Source organism: Carassius auratus, unplaced genomic scaffold (assembly GCF_003368295.1).
Source record: "Carassius auratus strain Wakin unplaced genomic scaffold, ASM336829v1 scaf_tig00029285, whole genome shotgun sequence".
In the NCBI taxonomy this organism is placed as follows: Eukaryota; Metazoa; Chordata; class Actinopteri; order Cypriniformes; family Cyprinidae; genus Carassius; species Carassius auratus.
This window is the reverse complement of record NW_020525757.1, coordinates 255,013-278,288: the sequence shown is the minus strand read 5'-3', so window position 1 is coordinate 278,288 and position 23,276 is coordinate 255,013. Positions and strand designations below refer to the sequence as shown.

The following is a 23,276-nucleotide window of genomic DNA, read 5'->3' as shown; positions in this document are numbered from 1 at the left end:
GAGAGGTAGTCAAACGGCATCGCTATATAATAGCAGTCCGCCATGTAGCACACTGAGGAAGGGGAAGCGCGTTTCTCCTGTCCGCTCGGAGGGAGAGAACCGCTTATGCAGGTCAGAGCCTACTCTGAGTAGAAGCTGCGGTTAGACAACATAGTATAAAGCAAAACTGCTCTGATCAACGCGCTCGAGTAGGGGAGAGCGAGCAAGTGGAAAACTCCAGTGCATCACTGTACTCATAGTCAAGCCGCACATATCGCCCCTAACCAACACCTCGTGCGGGGCCTCGGCGACCGCAGAAGCGAACGGTGGGGGTTAGACGCGAGGCGACTGAAGAAATAGACTCCAGAGCGCGGATACTTTTCTTATTTTACCATAGCCGTAGGCTATCACAGAGAGAACATGAGAGAGGCTGCAAACGAATCTCTCATGAGTGCCCCCCTGTGATAAACCCATATACGGCTCTTACCTTTCGTTGACTCATCGCGTCCACGAAAGAGGAGTTAACACTGCTCGAAGAAAATCGCTGGAGAACGCGAGATGATAGGGCACAGAAGATTCGCTATTCCTGAAGGAATGAAATCTGAGCGAAATGGCGCGCTGCACCCAGGTATATCATGCGTGCGCATGCGTAGGGTGGTGCTATGCGCCATTTGGCCAATAGGATTGGCGGGATGGTATAGGGCTTCAGACATTCGTCACACCGGAGGTGTTCCCATACGTGGTGACGTCACCGCAGCATCGAAGTGACCTATGATAGGGAACTCGCTAGCTACCATTTGTTCAAGTGTTGAGGGGAATCTTTCTGCCTTCAGCTAAGCCCCGCCCACACAAATACGTCACCTTGTTTACCAACTGTAAAAGGGTCTATACACGAATAATACTTAAGCTTCAAATGGGCAACATCACGAATATGGAAACGGATTCCTCTTCAAAAAAACATTAATTGTGAGGTAATTTGAAAAATGTACTTTTATGAATGTAAAATTTATCAAAAGCAACAAATAATTTATTATAAAATATATATTTTTATCTTTAATAACAAACAAAAATTTAACAAATTCCCATGAGAGGATCAGTCTTGCAGGTATTATTGGTTGTATCCAGATCAATGCATCGTTCCAGAATATTGTTCCTGAAAAAACTAATGTTGAATGGTTTTTATCTCCAATTTACATAATTGGCATATATTTGAGTCCCCAATATTAAATCTTATTCTTAAATATTATTTCACAGTGTAAATGTGATTCAGCTGGCTCTAGAGAATTGGAGAACCAAACCCCGACTGATTCACGGTTTCTACCAAGGTTTCTGCTCCATTTCTGTAACCGAAGAGTTTTGGTTCCTTTGTCTAGTTGGGGAGGCTAAACTGATTGCACGGACACTAATAGAAGAAAGCTGAACTGGATAATATGAATATGGACAGTTCCGGTCCTTGATTCTGATTGGTGGAGCTGCGTTCAAAGCTGTTGTAAATTACAGACATACACCTTTCTGAGGAGCTACATTGTTTGGTGGAAGAATACTGTTTTTATTAATATCATTACACTTTTTGTTTTTCTGTGAAACCTTACTTCGTATATGGAATAACCGTTTTATATATGTTTTAGTCTTCAGACATCAGAAGACTACAGAGAATGGTTCAGACTGCTGAAAGGATTATTGGTGCTCCCCTGCCCACCATTCAAGAACTGTATACATCCAGAGTAAGGAAAAGGGCTCAGAAAATCACTCACATCCAAGTTACCCCATCTTTAAACTTTTAGCATCTGGCCGTGTGAAATATCCTTAGATCTATTTGTTGCCCCTCCATCCTAGTGCATCCCTGCATCTCACTCTGTTCTATTCCATTAGCTTCTACAGCACAACTCGTCACCTTGGAATTATAAGGTTCTATCTGCGTTTTGAGTAGTTTTGAGATATTGAGCTTTAAAGTTTTTGTGTTCCATAGACTTCTGTAGATAGAACCTTTTGTTTTTTCAATAAAAAATCCCAAAATGTCCACAACTTAAAATAAAACATCACATGATGTAAATAAATTGTCACAGATTAAGAATATGTGAATAACTCAATTTTGACAAAAATGTCAGATAGAACCTTATAATTCCAAGGGGACGAACTGTTAATACAATTTATTTATTTATTTCCTTTTTTAATTTTTCCCGTCTGTGTGTTGTCTCTGTGTAATGGAAGCTTATGACACAAACAAATTCCTTGTATACTTGGCAATAAAGCTCTTTCTGATTCTGATAAGAGCAATAAGCCCCGTGAAGCAGTGGTTTACAGTGAATTTATAACAGTTATGTCTCAGCTTAGTGGTTATACATTCACTGTAAACCATGGCTTCTTGGTGCTTATTGATTTATTTTCAACCGGTATTTTGTATTTGATGGCATGACGGGAAATACCTCATGTAAGTAGTGTCTCTGATTCACTGCAATGTCGGAAAGTCCAAACCATTGACACTCCTAACTGAGATTGTAGATAAGAGTGTGGTTCATTTGAGAGATAGGTGGCAGTAATACATTAATGAATTACAACAACACAATTAAAAGACATGGGAAAAAGTCACCAAATTTATATGCAGTAAAGACGTCGTGTTGAGTATGAAGCTGCACCTAACCTGAGAACATGATAGACTAATTTCTCCTGATTATGTTTAGTGAAGAGAACAGAAATATCAATTTAGCATCTGAACAGTTAACTCAAATCTTTTCTACAGTGGTCAGAAAAGCCCTCAGAAAAAGGAAAAAATGGCAGATGTAAAAACTAAATAGCTAAAGATACTTTGTTTTGAAATCATTGAGAATTGCGATCAATAACAAATATAAAGCACAAAGCAACAAATAAGAGCCACATATCAACAAACCCTTAAATTATACAAGTCACTGCTAACACAGATGAAAACTGTTCAAATAAAAATAAAGCATTGAGGAAGATTGAGGAATCAATCAATCAAAATTATTTTGGGGATTTATCCCAACTGACAACAACAAACCTCGCCCAAAAACATCTGACCTCGAAGTAAACTTGGAAAACACTAGAAAAGACAGACTAATCAATCAGACAAGCTCATAGAATTAACTCAACTAAAAGAGACGCTATAAAGTGCATCAAGGCTGTAGCCTCAGCCCGACTCGGTTTAATATCTATATTAATAAACTGGCATCAGCACTTGAGAAGTCCACTGTCCTGGTCTGATCCTCGAGGGCAGAGAAATCAAATGTCTCCTGTACGCTGACGATCTTCTGCTCTTGTCACCTCATGAAGAGGGGCTACACCAAAGCCTCTCAGTTTTAGAAGATTACAGTAGAGACTGGGCCTTACCAATAAACATGGAGAAATCCAAAATTATCATCTTCCAGAAAAAGCCTCGCCGTACTGACAAAAAATAGAGTTTTACAATCAAGGAACACTTCTTAATCATGTCACATTATCTGGGTCTCACTATCTCTATCTTCTGGTCAATCTGATCTGGCAATAAAAACATCTGATTGATAAGTTACGTAGGGCTTATTACACAACAAGAAAATAATTCTTTAAATTCAACCCACCTATTAAATCAGTGACCGCATCATCAAACCCATTCTTCTATACGGCTGTGAAACCTGGGGCTCCAAATGTAAATCTAATGTAACAATCCAAATGTAAAATTAAAAACTATAAATCTTGGGATAAAAACACCAGTCAAATGCTCCACCTGGAGTTCTGCAAGAACATCCTGGGACTTCACAGAAATGCCCCTAGTCTCGGCTGCAGGGCAGAACTGGGCAGATTCCCTTCTAGCAGAAATCCAGAAGAGAACAGAGAAGTTCTGGTTCCATCTGTCAGACACACTGTGCTCTTACTTACAGGACACACAGAGAGTGACCCATGCACTATTTGGTGGAAAAGCACCAACTCAATTCAGACATGCAAAAAAGAAATAAAGAAACTGGAAAAATAACCCATTAAGAATACATCTAGAGAAAGAGAGACAGACAGACAGAGAGAGAGAGGGAATAGAGAGAGAGAAAGAGAGAGAGATTTTTAACCCATACTTTTATTAAATCAATAAAAATAAAAAATAAAGCCATTATAACACAACCAATTAACACAACAAAAAGCTAAAAAATTAAACCCCTCTCAAACACAGTACAGAACCTCACTGCAATACAAAGGTATCCAAATCCTGCATCTCTTTATATTTAAACTCAACCGAGATCCTAGACCTAATAAACAACAGATCACCATCTTGGCCATTTATATTATTAATCCTGCTTCTTCTTGAAATATACATGGCCATTTTTGCCTGGCCAACCATAAAGTTAATAACTGCCATTTAAATCTTTAATTGCGGTTGTATCCTGCCCCATCCTAAAAACAATTGTTTTAATAATAGAAAAAGTGATTTGAGCATTCTACATTCGAAAAAAATAAAATAAAAATGATCTTAACCCACAAAAAAAAAAAAAAAAAACACAACCTTCATCAACATAAGAGTTAATCACTGAAACAAAAACATAAACAGCCCCCTTCAGGATTCTCCATTGCACAAACCTGATTCAATAAAAGTCGGGAAACTTTACAAATTTGAATAAAAACAGAATGCAATGAGGTGTAGGTTCCACATTTCTGGGGACTGAGGAGACAAGTTGCTCAAGTTTAGGAAGAGGAATGTTGTCCCATTCTTGTCTAATACAGGCTTCTAGTTGCTCAACTGTCTTAGGTCTTCTTAGTCACATCTTCCTCTTTATGATGCACCAAATGTTTTCTATGGGGGAAAGATCTGGACTGAAGTTTCTCATTTGGTTACATAGTTTTAAACAACATATAAAAGCACACAGTAACTTAAGAAAAAGAAACCAATGTAGTTCCAAATCCATCTTAATTCTTTAATTCCAACTTCACCTTCTCTCCTCATCAACATCACAACTGATTGAATGAATGCTTTCCGGTCTTGAAAATAATCTACAACCTGGACATTCTTCTCATTGTTATCATCAACAGCTTCATCACTCTTACCAACTTGTTTATCCAACACCATTTCCTCACTTATTGTTCTCGGGGATTTCCCAATACATTTTCTCTTACTAGAGGGCGCTTTAAACAAAGCCTTGCATTCTCACTCACACGCTCCTCGCAACACTCAGTCTGCACATGCGCACGAAACCAGAGAGAGAGATTTGAAGCCACTTTATTACAATGTACAACAGCTACAAGTTTAATCCAACAATATAATATACAAAAATAGTTCAAATCTATTAATATTCTGGATTTAAAATAGTTAGTATACACTGCATTTAAATCATTGCAAACCCTAAGATCATTTTTTGCTTTTCTTTCAGAATAAATAGCTATTTTTGCATGTCCTAATATAAAATTAAACAACTGACACTGATACTTACGACTCTGTTTTTCTATGAAGGCGTTTATTTGTGGTTTTAAATATTCACACTCATTAAAGTAATTAAAAATGTGATTTAAAACAGCAAATAAGGGTGTCAGTCTAGAACACTGTATAAATGCATGGATTTTGTAACAGATCTTTCCAGAAGTAACATCTGAGCCCATCACAATCAAACTGTTTAACTCTAAGAAACAGCCTCCACAACTGTCCATAATGGGAGTTAAATAAAAACCTGGAAAAGAATCAGAATCTGGATTAATAAACCCCAGAGAGTAATCCAATAACAGTTTCAGATCTGTTTCAGATGAAGTGATCCTCCACTTGTCAAGAGCTCTGGAGACCAGTCGAGTAGATCTCATCCCCAGCTTCTCAGTCTCTGAACTCACAGATATAACGTTAGATCCAGAGTTGAGAAGATTCTCTTCTGTCACAAAGTAACTCCATTCACTGGACAAGCCCAAACATGAGCCAAATATTAAAGGCTTGTTCAACAGCCAGAACACAGAGTTCACAGTCCTCTTCTGTGGAATCTTGGAAATGGCCCACACTTTAAAAAGTTTTTGATAAAAACCAGGAATCTTGAAGAGTTTCAGCTTCTGAGGATCTAGCCACAGTGAGTCTCTTCCCAATCGCAGTCCTTCAGATCCTCTCAGTGTAGAGAAGAGTACATTACTCCAGTTTGAGATCTCCGAGTCTGTTAAAAGTCTTTGTATGAACTCAATTCTCAAAGTTTGACTTTGTAGATGCATCAGTCCTCTTTCCTCTTTAGGAGGGTTCAGTACACTTCTTTGTATACAGTGCAGCTTTTCCCATAAAAAGTCCATGAAACATGACTGAATATTTGATAAACGATCTGCTGGGGGATCTCTGAAACATTTGCCTGCCATTTAGAAGTTTAATTACAATTAATTACATGGCTGTATCTTGGATTGGAACTGGATCTAATCCTCTTTTTGTCTTTTTTTTCATCCGTACAATAATTACAGCTATGACAGTAAATATCAGCAAACACACTCCACACACACTCAGAGTCACTGTCAGGAAAGATACTCCATCTCTGCACTCAGCATCAGTCGTATCTGTTCCTTCTCTGATTGTTGTCTTGTCTAGAGATTCACAGCTGATAGAAAGAGATAAAGAACTCAAGATCAACTACAAATATATCTCTTGAGAAAAAAACATCTACTGAAGCAATTAAAAAAAAACACATTTAAGAAGGTATCAGTGTTTTAAAATATTAATACTTACTCTGTATGTAATTTGCAGACTGTCCCATCTGAATATGAACCAGCAGGACAGTGATCACACACTGTATCTCTGAACTCTGTTCCTATACAAATACAATTAAACACACAGCATCAGTACATGAGCAATAAACACAGTCTCACAGACGATCACATCATTATTCAGTAGAGCATCTGACACACTAAATTAATCTTCACATAACTAACTTATAATCAACCTGATCATAATTTAGTAGATTTGTTCAGGTGGTTTTGTCATGTGCATATAAGATATGTAATGTATAATATATGATATACAATGTCTATCACAAGGAATCAGTTAATACTTTCACCAGGTGTAATACATTATAAAGCTTTTATGTAACAACATACATATTTCCATAATTGAGTTATTTAATAGAGAGTTATTCCTCTCAGTTTGTATGGATGTATATTAAAGCTGCTGGACTGATAAAAGACTGACCGGTTTGCTTGATGTATTGTCCAGGTGAGCAGGATGAATGTTTCTTGGCTCTTTTACAGTTATAGAGCAAGTCTAAACAGTAATAACCAGGAAGAGGTCCACACACTGTGTCTGATGTTACTGTACATGCATGCTTTAATATCACTCCATCTCCTTCAACAAGAAAAAAAACTAATGAGTCAATTTTAGAAAACTATTTCTTTGTCAGCTGAAGAAAATAAAATGAAAATATATATGAAAGCATGAACCCATGATGAAAAAGTTTTACTCACTCGTATCACACACAGAACAGGGCAGACACTCTATAAATCCATTAGGAAGATCAGTGTAAGTCCTGAAGGGACATGATTCACATGTTGTGCTTGTGAACTCATCACAGTGTTTATAAACTCGCTTTCCTAGACAACATCAAAGAAAATCACCAGCACATTATTATTCATTATTTATACATGCCATATGTACATAACTTTTACATGTATCTGTAACTGTGTGAGTTGCATTTATTGTATGTCTGTATATTTCTATAAACTGTGTAGACTGAAAACATTTATTTTGGTATGTTTCTTATGTTCTGTATCTTGATTTTATGTTAAGTACATTTCTAACGACACAAATCCCTTTATTTTTGATTTAGAAAAACACTCTAGAATAAATAATACAATATTAATACAAATAATCAGACTGTAATAACGCTGGGAACACAGATTTTCTAATTAATCAGGATCTAGTTATGATCAATCCCAATATTGGTTTTTGACCTCTTTTTTACTTTATGCCTGTTTTCAGGGACATCTGCTTCTGCTGAACAACTTGACAAGAGTTGTGAATGTTTGTGAATCAGAATCAAAGTGAAATAAATCAGTAAATCTGAATCAATACTCAACCCTAGCCTGGAGTCATGTTGTGTTTAATGCAATGATGATAGATCAGAGATTACAAACCATCTTCTGTCTCAGAAACCACTAACCTCAAATATATCTGGGGATTACATAACTATAATAATATCTGTCAGATAAGTGACTTATAATGAAGAATCAAATCAGTCCAAGCACTGAAGATTATATTAAGAGCATATTACAGTTGTTCATCAGTAATAATGAATGATAGTTTGAGTAATAGAGAATGATAAAGTGTCTGAGTTCATCTGCATCTAGTGTGTGTTTGAGTGAAGAGAAATCTTATCCTGGATTTACCTGGAAGACACTTTGGGCAACACCTTCCATTAATTTCATATTCATCATTATTACAAGCCGCCACACAAAGCACAATGTTCACAAAGAGGAGAAGAAGTAGTTTTATACACATATTTGGGACCTAAAATCATCTGCAGAGATGGTCATTTTGTCATTTTCTTGTTTCATGGACCTGAAAAAGAGATTTGTGTTAGATGGCTTTCAGTAAAAACAGACAGAAATAAATTGTGCCAGACACTTTTAAATCCATTTTACTAAAATGTATGAGTCTCAAAACTAAACACTAATCATACATTGACTCATTATTTTATACATTAATGCAGCAGCAGGAGACTCAACTCCTTAAAACAAGAGGAATGACCATTTATAAAATACACATATTCCATATTATATGACATATTTAGGAAAAGAAAGTTAAGGTGTTAATTTTGTAATTAACATTTTAAGATGCTGAATAACTCCATTCACTAGATGTCATCAAAAGACAAAACTACTCTAAATATAGTTCAGATATAATCTAGTTAATTATAAGAGGAACACAAAGGGGATGTTTATATAAATACCAGATGAATCACACAGCAATCTCACGTGGGTTTGCAGGTAAAACTCCCAGATCTAGAACCAAACAGAAAAGAGGGAGAGTGAATACTGAAAAGATGTAAATCACAAATAACTACACTGAACAGAATTATTAACACAACACTGAAATTTAGTTTATTACAAGTATTGTTTATCTTCCACCTTGCCCTGCAATTTAAATTATAAACTGTACTTTTTAGGGGTGTAACGGTATGTGTATTTGTACCGGACCGTTTCGGTACAGGGCTTTCGGTACGGTGCACGTGTGTACCGAATGACAGAACGCTTTTTTTTTTGTGCGAAGCATAGGTACATATTCGTGTTTCCAAACGAACTTATTAAGTGGCGGAAGTCTCCGCATTCAGCACAAATCCCGGCCTGCAGCTGATTGTAAAGTTTTCATAAGGCATCACGTGAGTGTGAACATCATTACAACTGGGAAAATAGGAAAAATGTTCATAGTCATGAAAATAAAGAAAACTCTTTGAATGAGGTGTGTCCAAACTTTTGGTCTGTAATGTATGTATGTGTGTGTGTATATATATATATATATATATATATATATATATATATATATATATATATATATGTGTGTGTAAACAAATTGTTAAACAAACCTGCTGTTAAATGTTAGCATTTCTTTCCCTTACTGTGCCGAATATGAACCGAACCGTGACTTTAAAACCGATGTACGTACCGAACCGTGATTTTTTTGCGTAAGGTTACACCCCTAGTACTTTTATGTAAATGCAAGGCTTGAAAAATCGCTAGCCCGGTGTCCCAACTAGGGATGGGAACCGAAAATCGTTAAAAGTTTCGGTTCCAAAAACGGTTCTGGTGCAACACGTGACCAAGCGCAGTGAGCAGCCTTGCGCCGGTGTTCTGACGATTCAGCGTTTCCCGTAAAGCAGTGGTTCTCAATAGGGCTTGGGCGCCGAGTTGCACTCTGGGACGTGGCGGCCCTGTTGCCAGCTTCGCAAATGTAAACATACAGCGAGTTGAATGAGAAGAGCAGAGTTGGGAGAAAGAAAAAAAGATGTCAAAATCGCGAAAAGGTTGTGGGATTTATAGGGATACGCTAAATAGGGATGTCAGGGACCGGTATGTGGACAAAATCGGCACTGTTAACGGTTTGGATCCATATAAAATTCCCAACAAAGAGTGGAGTACCGAAGGAGACTTGTTGCAGCATTCTTGCATTACAGATATCTTCGGCTACCTTGTTTGTTTTGTGAGCGCCTACACTTCAGAACAGTTCCGAAGCTACAAGTCATTGGAGTCTCATGTGCAGTTCACAAATGGATATGTTCAGGAGTTGCAGATCATAGAAACGGAACAGCGGCAAAACAGTCTACAGTAATATGGTAAGCTGCGCTCTAACGCTACCTAGCTGCTAGTTTAGTAACCGCTAGTGCTAACAACCATTCACACATGGACTTTTAACAATGTGTTTCAAAAGTGTAGTTAGTAGCTGTCCACCCTCCCGTTTTTCCGGGGTTCTCACGTATTTGAGCTGTCTTCCCGTTTTAGTATTTTCCTGTCAAATATCCCGTTAGCCCCTCCATCAGACCTGTCAAGTCTCTGTGCTGTTGTCCTGTTGCTACTCCTTGTCCTTCCAGCGAAACAGATGTTTTCAAAGCATCGTTTTTCTTACTTGAAAGCAACCTTAGCGTGATGTTGGGCTTTTTAAGATAGCGTGGTTGTTGTGAGAGCACAATTTCACGCCAATCTGTAACTACAGTCACGTTAGACCTAGCTTCACAAATAACGTTAGTAAATGCAGCAGTTTTACAGTACGAGTTTTTGCTGTCAGCAGAGGGATAGCAACAAAAAGATGAATGTTGTAATTTCCCGTATTTTGGATGAGTAACTCGAGAAATTTACCTTATTTTCAATGTTGACTTAAGCTATATAAATTAATATTCAGATGTTATGGTCTCCGTGGTCGCGCCTCCAAGCAGGAAAGCAGTGTAAAGTTAATCCATTCTCATTTTATTTTCCCCATGGCAATTGTGTTGCGCTATTACACACCACAATACAGCAACGGTTTACCATGGTTGAAATAGATTTTTAATCAAATTAAGACACACGGATGAGAAGGAGTACGTCTAAACACTGCGCAGTAGTCTGAGTAGCAGTAAAGGACGCATTCAACGTGGCGGCCACGCAAAGTAATGACGTCACGACGCCCAAGCCCTATTGCAGTCCTCGCGCTGCACTGCTCTGCACATTTTGAAAGTTTCTCTTAGCGTTTCAGACATTTGTTCTATCCGAACATAAGTGCCCTGCGGAATGGACATCACAGGATATTCAGCCATGATTCCAGTTCAAAGCAAACGTAGCTATATGTTCCAATCAAAGTGCATTGAATCAGGTGTGTTAACAAAGAGAAATGTGCAAAATATGCAGAGCAGTCGGGCGCGAGGACTGGAATTGAGAACCGCTGCCATAAAGGATGTCACGATCCGAATAACAGACACACCTCCCTGCCTCTTTAATTACTGAGCACATTGATTCCAATGACACGCATCCACAGACTCATTGCGCTGTCCCGTCTTTAATTGCCGAACACATTGTTTCCCATGACTGTATGTGCACTCACGCCTTTGATAACTGCACATCGTTTTGTGTGACTGTACATCTAACAGCAGCGTGCTGCACATGCCGCCACTAAATAACATTATATTTGTCCCATATTGTCATTAATATACATACTGGCTTCAACCTGGAACACTTAATAAATAGACTGCTATTGTTATACAAGTATGAGGGTTAGATTATTTAGTGTACAGGTCAATTCAAGAGTGAAAAAGTGATAGAAAATATTTATTTTAATGCATTCTAAATGTTTAAAAATGCGGACTTTATGGAGAATGTGTATACATGTTTAAGTTTAACTGTTTATATCTCATTAATTAAGGGAAATTAACAAGTGTCTCAGCCCTCAAGGGACTATTTGGCCAACAAGCTTATTCCTGCTTGAAAAGCAAAACGTTATTGATAGTGTAAAAAACATCAACTTTGAAACACATGCTGATTGATGAACTAGCATTACTCAACATTACTTACTCCCTTCCAGCAACGCTACATTCAGTGAAGGAGAAATAGTAAAAAACATAGTTCATTTAAATGAAACCAGAAGCCGAACCAGAAAATTTCTAAAAATACCCCACCTCACTTATGAAGATTAGTGATGGCCGATTCGTGAACGAATCGTTCAATTTAACCGGTTCTTCTTAGTGAACCGGTTGAACCAGTTCACCAAATCGAACTGAATCGTTTGAAATGGTTCACGTCTCCAATAAGCATAAATCCACAAATGACTTAAGCTGTTAACTTTTTTAATGTGACTGACACTCCCTCTGAGTCAGAATAAACCAATATCCCGGGGTAATCCATTTACTCAAACAGTACACTGAATGAACTGCTGTGAAGACCGAACTGAAGATGAACACTGAGCCGAGCCAGATAATGAACGAACACGCCCACTGCTGGAGCAGTTCTCGTTCTCGAGTCAAGAACCGGTTGCATCGGTTTTCGGATCACCAGTACACTCAACCGAGAATCGTTTCTGTCGGACGCGTCCAAATTGAGAACCGATTAACTGATGATATTGCGCATGCGCGATTCAGCGTGAAGCCAACTGACTCACAGCATGTCTGAACCGAAGTGATACTTTTGGTGATTGATTCTGATTCTGTGCTAGTAATGTTATGAGCGCGGGTATTTCGAGGGCTTGGAGGAAGGGCAATCTGGCGAAACGTAGGCTAAGCTCATTTAATAACAAATACATCGCAATGGATTATGTTTAGTAAGGGGATCATGGTTTCTGCGCTGATGACACCTAATTTATTTACTTTATATCTTCAAGACTTAAATCCTCATATGCACATTATTGCTGTTACTGTATTTAGGTGTTGTTGCAAAACTCAAATGTAAACTTTTCATGATTATGAGGTTTTAACTGACTAAAGTTATGATTACTGACTTTATATATTTGAATGTTTGATAGACGTGACACCATTACGTCATCGCCAATGACGTCATTACGTTGAGCGTGAAAGAACCGATGAACCGGTTTTTTCAACCGGTGTATTGAATCGAACCGTCCGAAAGAACCGGTTCGCGGAAAAGAATCGAACTTCCCATCACTAATGAAGATCTTTACACTGTAATATATGTTGCATTTTGACATTGCCAACCTTTAAATTAAGTTGACAGTAAGTAATAAACAGTATTGAGCATTGAGTAGTTGAGTATTGTGCATTTGTCCTTACCACAATTTCTTAATAATTGTTTAATGATTTTAAAGGAACCAGAATCAGAAAATTTCTATCGATTCCCAACCCTAGTCCCAACTGTGCTATCCAGTCGGGCTCCAAAATATCTCCACTCTGTCCTTACATATCTCCCAATTTTTTATTTTATTTTTTGAGAATAAAAAAAAAAAATAATAATAAAAAAAAAAAAACCTTCAAGTCGAAGCGCGTTTTATTACAAGCATTCCTACAGGTCTTAATGAACTTTTTGTCTGCCTCCATAAAAAGTGCAACACGTTCCCTTGTTTATCTAAAGTTGCTCTTTTTCTTGTTTTAAATCTAGCCAAAACCCATGTGTTGAGTGTGAAACAGTAAGTATTAATTATTACATATTAATTGTGAATTACCTGCATTTCCGTGTCAATCCATGTTGATTTTTACCGCGAACAATTGACAGCGCATTGTTCGCGGGAAAAAATCAACATTGATTGACACGGAAATGCAGTAAATTCACAATAAATATGTAATTTTAAATCAGCGCATGCAGTACAGCAAAAATAGACTCCTATGTAAACGATCGCTGCACTGCTGCAGACCCACCACTCCTGGAACACATTTGACGGATTGCAACCGTGTGCAGTGTGAACGCTGGAATCCATTAACATGGATGCGTAAAAAAATATGCATCGCATAGGCACTGCAGACGGAGTATGTGTGAAACAGGCGTTACCGAGGAAACCACAATATTTCAGCGCTCTTAAACAGCCACCTTGTGGAAGAGAATGAAATTGCATTTTCAACAAGCCTTTCTTGTTGTTTATGGTCAGATAAATGCAAATATTGGTGGTGTATAAAGTTCCTGAAAGTCATACTCAAGTAAAAGTTCAGATATCTTACCAGAAAAAATACTTTGGTAGAAGTTGAAGTCACCGTTTAGAATATTACTTGAGTAAAAGTCTTAAAGTATGTGATATTTATGTGATAAGTACGACAAGTGTTTTTTAAATCTTGTGTTTAAATCTAGTGTTTTGCTGGATGTTAGCCATGAAAACACCTTATTTATATTCCTGTCTTATTGACTATTCTTTTTTTCCAAAATCTTTATTCTGATTTACACTGGTTTAATATACAACACACGATAAAAATCATTAAGTGCAACATTAACAATGCACTGAGCCCTGCCATCATATATACAGTACAGACCAGAAGTTTGGACACACCTTCTCATTGAAAGAGTTTTCTTTATTTTGATGACTATGAAAATTGTAGAGTCACACTGAAGGCATCAAGGGCTATTTGAGCAAGAAGGAGAGTGATGATGACCTGGCCTCCACAGTCACCGGACCTGAACCCAATCCAGATGGTTTAGGGGTGAGCTGGACAGCAGACAGAAGGCAAAAGGGCCAACAAGTGCTAAGCATCTCTCGGGGAACTCCTTCAAGACTGTTGGAAGACCATTTCAGGTGACGACCTCTTGAAGCTCATCAAGAGAATGCCAAGAGTGTGCAAAGCAGTAATCAAAGCAAAAGGTGCTACTTTGAAGAACCTACAATATGACATTTTCAGTTTCACACTTTTTTGTTATGTATATAATTCCATAATTCCACATGTGTTAATTCATAGTTGTGATGCCTTCAGTGTCTACAATTTTCATAGTCATGAAAATAAAGAAAACTTTTTGAATGAGAAGATGTGTCCAAACTTTTGGTCTGCACTGTATGCTTGTGTGTATAATCAACCGGTGAATCAAGACTTCCTGCTGCCGTTTGGTGCTGGAACAGCCTCCAAGATAGTGTTGGGCGGTATACCGGTTCATACCGAAAACCGGTGTATATTAATCCGCTTCGACCAAACAACCATTTTATGCAAGTGCTGTCAGGCTAAAATTGAGATTTAAAAAGCGCAATAAACTCCAGCAAGAATGTTTTTTATGCTTTTAATGGGGCTTAAACATAGCAATAGAATGCACAATATCGGACCACACTTTGAAGTTGCAGTCGTGGTGTTATGATTTTTGGTGTGGTGGAACACCATGGCAGAATGAATGTAGCGAAAAAAAACACTTGTTCATAAAACAAATTAGTTAGCTAGCTAGTTTTATCTTTTCCTATTAGACTTTAATGCCTTGTTTTTCTTCATGATGGACTGGGACAGTGAGATCACTTCTACGCTGCTTCTTCTCTATCTCTTGCCACCTACAGCTGGACAGAAGAGGATCAAAATAAGTCCAAGTAATGCAGTGGACAAAATGATGCACAATTATGCTTTATTTGTAAATTCTACGAGACAATTTTTTGTTTGTTTTATGCACTTGCTAGATTGTCCTGTCTATATGTTGCTTTTAAGTGCGTTCCCTCTAGGCATGTGAGGAAATTTTCCCACTGGTTAATGGACGTGTGACAACACCAGTAATACCGGTATCACTAGGGGTTGAGCAGAGTTTTTCCCCTTTTTTGCTCCTGACTTTTAAATCGCTAACTTGAAAGTGAAAGTGAAATGAGCATGACCACACGGTTTCACCTAAAAATCTTTACTGTTCTACTGCAGAAAAAAAACCTTTGATGACCTGAGAGTAAATTAACAGCAAATGTTCATTTTGGGGTGAACCATCCCTTTGGATGCAGAGTAAATTTCCCTACATGCTCAGTAAAAGTAATCAGCCAATACACGGATGAAGGGAATGACGACGCCCAAAGCAGCAGAACTGTACAAATGCTGGACACCCACACACCGCACCACAGTATTATCAACTAGAGATGGACCAATAGTGGATTTTACCAATACTGATAGCTAGGTTGTTCCACACTGGCCGATACCGATTTATCAACCAATAGTTTTTAAAATGGATACTGAACGAAAACTAAAATAGAGCTTTACTATTAAAAAAAAAAGCAGTAAAAGTACTGAACCATACTTTGTAAATGAATAAAAATGTAGTATTAATATTAATTATTAAATTGATCATTAAAGTTATTTCAAAGTTTACTGATGTTAAAAGTAGGGCCGGAACTTTAACGCGTTAATTGAGATTAATAAATTACACAAAAAATTACGCGTTAACTAAGATTAATTAATTACAGAAAAAAAATTCCCGCGTTTTTAATAACTTATTTTTGCACCGCGGAACGTTTCTCACTGGATGAGTTCGGCGGACCGATTATACTGAAGCACCAACTAGCATTCGCATATCACCCATAGACACCGCAGAACATCGAGTCTCAAGGATCACCTCAACGCAAAACATATAGCAGCTAGCGTGGACTTTACACTTTATGTTGAACTATATATTATTTTGTTTGTGCAACAGTTTATGTTGAACTCTTTATTGTTTTGGCCAAGGTTATTGAGAGTTGGACTTAGTATGTTATGGCCTCTGAAGCAACAGAGAGATGTTTTCTAATAGTCAGTGTTTCCAATGTTCTGAATGTAATTGACAGTATTGTGTTTTACTTAAAAAACACTTTACAGAAGGTTCCAGCACCTATAAGCTTCCTGAATTTCTGAAATGTACTATTTCTAAATTGTTTCTAAATATGCTATTGCTACACTTCATGGCAAAAATTGCACTGGTCTGCTAGACTTGGTTGAACAAAAATAAACAATATTTTGTTGCTTAAGCTTATGTATTCAGTCATTATTCAATGGTATACTATAAATCCATGTGAAAAAAAATGACTTCTCACTGTTTTCAGGTCAAATATTTATATGCGATTAAAATGCGATTAATTTCGATTAATTAATTACAAAGCCTCTAATTAATTAGATTAATTTTTTTAATCAAGTCCCGGCCCTAGTTAAAAGAAGAAACTTTAAAATGTAAAAAGGAAACCTATTAGTAATAGTAAATGTTTAAATCAAATGAACATGCTCTAACAAGTAACAATACTTCTGCAGCTTTCCTTAATGTTACAAATGGACTCTTATTAAGTATTACAATTTAATTTCAACAGTCATGCTTAAAGAGAGCCATCTTGAAATACATACACAAGGCCATATTAAAATTACATGCACAAGTTATTGATATTTTATGTGTACTCACATTTTATTTGCTGCTATTTTAGAACACTGCATGATTATCTAATCAAATTATATATATAAAAGTTATATATAAAAGTTAACACACTGTGCAAAAGTGCAGCGCCTCATCTTTGAGAAGTCACAGTTATCACACACTCCGGACGTGTCACATTCTAAAACTGTTTATTTGTTATCAGTTTATTTTTATTTCACATGGAAAAACAAACACAAGGAAAACTATCTCCATTTTTGCAGATAACCGATAGTTCTGCAAATCAACTATCGGTGCCAATTAACCAGCCAAACCAATGAATCGGTCGACCTCTATTTTAACAATGTGCATGATACAATACTCATCAAATAAAAAAGTACTAATTTCACGTCCCTTGACTCGTAGTTGCAATCTTTGAAATGGTGCATAAAAATGTTGCTGGCCTTCAGTTTAGGTGTAAGTCTTTCTTTCTCAGTTATTCTCTTTTGTCTGCAAAAGAGCACCTTAAAAAAAGCATTTTAGTAGATTAGCAACCAGATCTGTAGGCTGTATTTTCTTTTCATTAAATTTCACTTTCGTACTTTGGAAATCCCTGAGTAAAAGGGCAGTTGAACGCTGAGGGTAGCACTGGGCACGTCTCTAGACCCAGAGGGTGTGCTGTCATTGAACGTCAAAATTTGATTGGCTGATGATTCGGTCACGAATGCTCATAACAAATCAGATGTGACTTCATCAAAAGGGTAGCACAATCTGTAGTGTAGGCCATAGACTTTTCACACAATTTTGTTTTTAAAAGGGCCAGCAGAGAAGGCCCTGCTGCCCGTCGGCCCACCGCTGCTGTCAGACAACATCTCCAAGATGCTATAGACTGCACGACTAGTAAGTACAATCTTGAACATACACAATTTCTCTATATTTAGAGAAGTAATTTATTCCTGTGATGGTAAAGCTGTATTTTCAGCATCGTTACTCCAGTCTTCAGTGTCACGTGTTCCTTCAAAAGTCATTCTGATTTGCTTCTGAAGAAACATTTCTGATTATTATCAGTGTTGAAAACAGCGATGTTGCTTCATTTTTTCAGGATTCTTTGATGAATAAAGTTGTAAAACTGTACAGTGTTTATTTAAAACAGAAATGTTTGTTTTAACTTTTGATAATTGATAAGACATTGATAATAATTCAAGAAACAAATCAGAATGTCTGTCTGTGGTTCCCTCGTGCTTTAAAAAAAATATACCATTGTGCCCATTCCAAAGAGAAACCAAATCACATTCTTAAATGACTGGAGGCCCATCGCTCTCACACCCATCTTCAGTAAGTGTGTTTTGAGAGACTCGTCAGAGACTACATCTGCTCTGTGCTGCCTGCCTCATTGGACCCTCTACAATTTGCATATGGAAGCAACCGTTCTGCAGACCATGCTATTGCTTTCACCCTACACACTGCTCTCTCCCACCTGGAAAATAAGAACACCTATGTGAGAATGCTGTTTGTGGACTACAGCTCTGCATTTAACACTATTGTGCCTGCCACACTTGTTGCAAAGCTCCAGACTTTGGGACTAAACAGATCTCTGTGCAGCAGGATCCTGGACTTCCTGACAGGCAGAAGTCAGGTGGTCTGAATGGGCATCAATACTTCATCCCCGCTAACCCTAAACATTGGTTCACACGACTGTACAGCCACACACAGCTCCAATTTCATCAAATTCGCTGATGAGACAACGGTGATAGGCCTGATCACCAACAATGATGAGACAGCCTACAGAGAGGACGTGAGCACCCTGACTAAATGGTGTCAGGAGAACCACCTCTCACTCAACATCGACAAGACCAAGAGCTGGTGGTGGATTTCAGGAGACAGAGCAGAGAACACAGACCCATCACCATCGACAAGACTGTGGAGCGGGTAAGCAGCTTCAAGTTCCCCTGCGTCCGCATCAGCGAGGATCTCACCTGGTCTCCACACATTGACGCAGTGCTGAAGAAGGCACACCAGCGCCTCTTCTCCCCGAGACGGCTGAGGAAGTTTGGAATGAGCCCCAGCATCCTCAGATCATTCTACACTTGCACTATAGAGATCATCCTGACGGGCTGCATCACTGCCTGGTTCAGAAACAGCACCGCTGGCAACCGTAAAGCTCTGAAAAAGGTTGTGCGAACTGCCAGCCACATTGTTGGAGGAGAGTTTCCCTCCCTCCAGGACATCTACACCAGGTGGAGTATAAGAAAAGCCCGGACAATCATCAGTGACTCCAGCCACCCGTCCCACAGACTGCTCTCTCTGCGTCAGGAAGACGTCTCCGTAGCATCCGATCGCGCACTAGCTGACTGAGGGATAGGGATTTTTCCCTCAGGCTATCAGACTAATGAACAGTCTGAACAAATACACCCTACAGCATACTCCTACAATATGGTATGCCACACACTGCACTTTAACTCCAACAGTTCAACACATACACACTGCATTTAATACAGTAACCTACCCAATACCACTGGATACCATCCAATGCACATCCATGACATTTATGTATCCATTTCAAGTAGACTGTTTCACCCTTAGCATATTTTTATGCTTATATATGTTTACATAATGTGGAACATGTACTGTACATTCTGTGTATAGTGTATAATGTTTAGTGCTTACTGTATACATTTATGTACATACTGCAAATAATGTGTAGTGTTAACTGTAAGTATGTCTAATAGTACACTGTGTGTACTGACCGAGCGTCAAACTCTCGCTCTCTCTTGTGAGGCCAATAAGGAAGTGACTAAAACTGTAATTCATCGACTGGCCGCTTGAGGCTGGCTGCAGAAGAGAGTCAGTCCCATAGACTCCCCATGTTAAAATGCCCAACTTTACAGCAGAAAAAAAACATGTTTACAGCCTGGTTCAAAAAATGATTTTGGTCTATATTGCTAATTTTGCCCTTCATGACAACCGTGAGGGGGTTGAATTTTTTTATAACTTATCCGTATAAATTATATTAAGCCTTAAAGTTCTGCATAATTAAGGGGCGTGGCCACTTGAGTGACAGGTGGATTGCTGCTGCTGACAATGCCGTCGTGCTAGGTGGGCGTGGCTTCAGCAATCAGCTCCTGCCTTTTTGCCCATTTTTGATTGTCCGGGAGAGTCACACGGTGACGCGCTGCCAAGATGGCGACGGCCCACTCTACACACTTTAGGCTTCAAAAGCACACTTCAGGAGTCTACAGGTGAAGTCACGGACACTATGTCCATGTTTTTATACAGTCTATGGTACTGACCATATGTATGTGCATATTGCACATTTTCACCTTTTGAAGTCTGTATGGTTATATGTTAATTGTTTCTGCACTTTCTGGAGCTAGCTCAAAAGAATTTCACTCACCAAGGCTTATGTGCTGTGATGATGTGACAATAAAAGTGACCTGACTTGACCTGGATCATGTGACGCTGAAGACTGGAGTAATAAAAATTAGCTTGGATCACAGAAATAAATTACATTTCACAATATACCCACGTAGAAAACTGTTGTGTTAAATGTTAATATTTCACAATATTACTGTTTTTTACTTCCTTTTGATCAAATAAAGCCAGCCTATGTGAGCAGAAGAGTCTTCTCTCAAAGATGTAATAAATCTTACTGACTCCAAACTTTTAACGGTAGTATAAATTACAAATATAATGTTCCACCTACTAAAATGTGTATTCCATTCTAAAGAGATGCCTGTTCCACAAATAATACATTTACAGGGATCACATGAAACACTTCATCAATAAACTGATTTTTGAGAGCATTAGTGGCAGTGTGTCGATTTTTGTTTATTGATTGGTGAAGTGTATCATGTGATTGAGCACCTGCCTAAAGTTTTTGGATGTACTTGTGATCAAATCATATATATATATATATATATATATATATATATATATATATAGCAAAATAAGCACAAATGGGTGCAGCAGCAGCTGTGGTGCTTGGCCTGTAGTGAGTTTTATCAAAGTCCACTAAAGGAAGTAGAACTTTTTGGTATTTTACTTTGAAATAGCCTTCCTAATAATATTTGGGGGTCGGGCACACGTTTTCTTTGATTAAATAAGATTAAAATACATAGTTTAGTATTCACACAACACATCTAATAACCATGCACTCCAGTTATATGTGATTAATATTTTGTCTGAAATAATATATACAGGAGCAGCTATGCTAAACTTTCTTCTTTTTATTTCCTGGTTTTATCTCAGGATGTCAATCCCAAGGTTTCTAGAGATTACAGCAGCTCCAAACTGAATCCAAACTCACTTGTGAAGACTTCAGATGACACCAACGCTCACAAAGTCTACAGACAACAACTGTACATGAACACACAAAACATTGGACACACAAAACAAATATTATCCTTATTTTATCAGAAAATATTTTATAATTTTATCATGCAATTTATAACATTTTAATTGCTTAATCATTGTTTGCCTGGTTTTATTTTGTGTTTATGTAACTCTTTTTAAAAAGTTTTTGGTATAAAGTGAGCCTGCAATGACAGCACTGAACACAGGACTTTTTATTATGAACTAGAACATGGTCTTCCCAGTGAGTCTCAGTCATCTGGCTTTTTAAACTGTAATCTTGAAACATGCATTTTCTGTAAACCTAATTTGAAATAAGTATTGTGAAAAAGTGCTGTACTCATACGCAGGGCTCTCAAGTTTTGAACTGAGTTCAGAGTGAGATTTTGGTGGCGGCGGCAGGGGTTTGTTGGGGACGGGTGTCTGATCTCATAAATGACACATTCTTACAAATAAAATAATATTTATTTAATTCAGCATCTATTTGTGTGTGTGTGAGAGAGAGAGAGAGAGAGAGAGAGAGAGAGAGAGAGATAATGGTCAGTGTTGTTTATTGTACAGGGCTCCAGACTAACTTTTTTCACTAGGAGCACAGTGGCCCCCAACTGAAAATTTTAGGGGCACAACCAGAAAATTTAGGGGCGCACACCGTAAATCAACATGCTAACCAAATCTACTAATTTCCACTGTATTACTAATAAATACTTTAATAATAGATGCAGAAATTACAATGTGCTGTTTCAAATTCAGTGTCACATTTTATTCTGCACTTTTGAAGATGCAACAAGGTAAACTGACAGCCCCATCGCTGTCATGACAGTACAAATAGTAAACAAAATTCCATACACTCAGAATAAAAAATGTGCTTAGTAAAAAAGTTTGTGTGCATGCTGTATCGTTGTTGTATGTTTCGTTAAGTTTTAAGCCATTCTTCCTTTGAAGGTCGAGCTGGCTTTTGTAATTGGTGAAAGGTAGTTCTAATGCTTGTAGTACCTCAGCCATCTGAATTCTTACAGCCAGTCTTCTCGAAAATGGTGAGTGTGGACCAGGGCCGGCCCTAACCAATTTGCTGCCCTAGGCAAGATTTTACCTGGCGCCCCATGCATCACAGCCCATTTCACCCTGTCATTGTGTTCATGCTTATATTATATATATATATATATATATATATATATATATATATATATATATATATATATATATATATATATATATATATATATATACATACATACACACACACACACACACACACACACACACACACACACTACAGCAGAACTGTTTCCAACACTCATAATAAATCATCATATAGAATGATTTCTAAAGGATCATGTGATAGACTGGATGTCACATGTGACACTGAAGAATGGAGTAATGATGCTGAAAATTCAGCTTTGCATCACAGATATAAATTATAATTTAAAGTATAATAAATTGAAAACGAATTATTTTAAATTGTAATAATATATCACAATATTAATTTTTTTCTGCATTTTTGATCCAATAAATGCAGGCTTGATGAGCAGAAGAAACTTCTTTCAAAAACATTAAAAATAGTAATGTTTCCAAACTTTTGGCCTGTACTGTATCCCCCCAAAACTGCACAAATGTAGAGTAAAACATTAATAAAAAAGTGATAATAAAAAGTATGTCTTAAAAATGACATGATTGTACAAAATCACAGTCTGGGGACTCAGAACTCAGAACAACTGCTAACATTAAGTTTAAGGTAAAAATAACTGCCATGAAATTATAGTATCTTACTCCTATGCAATAAATCGTTCTTTCACTACATCTCTTTACCTCTGTCT

At 37.6% G+C, this 23,276-nt stretch overlaps 1 protein-coding gene across 2 annotated transcripts; it reads right to left on the bottom strand.

Moving 5' to 3' along the window:
- Window positions 1-4,857: 4,857 nt before the first annotated feature.
- Window positions 4,858-8,642, bottom strand: LOC113079801 (tumor necrosis factor receptor superfamily member 14-like). 2 transcript variants are annotated; one of them, XM_026252025.1, is made up of 5 exons: window positions 8,287-8,642; window positions 7,366-7,491; window positions 7,094-7,246; window positions 6,635-6,716; window positions 5,158-6,506 (listed from the first exon to the last, which is right to left on the bottom strand). In XM_026252025.1, the coding sequence occupies exons 1-5, from the start codon at window positions 8,396-8,398 to the stop codon at window positions 6,296-6,298; spliced, it is 684 nt and encodes a 227-aa protein (XP_026107810.1). In that variant the 5' UTR covers window positions 8,399-8,642; the 3' UTR covers window positions 5,158-6,295. The 2 variants fall into 2 exon arrangements, with proteins under 2 accessions (XP_026107809.1, XP_026107810.1); XM_026252024.1 differs by lacking the exon at window positions 8,287-8,642 and having other exon boundaries at window positions 4,858-6,506.
- Window positions 8,643-23,276: the final 14,634 nt, after the last annotated feature.

Bases quoted from the DNA above. Each gene is read 5' to 3' on its own strand.
- LOC113079801 (XM_026252024.1), bottom strand. From the start codon at position 6,273: ATGGCAGGCAAATGTTTCAGAGATCCCCCAGCAGATCGTTTATCAAAT.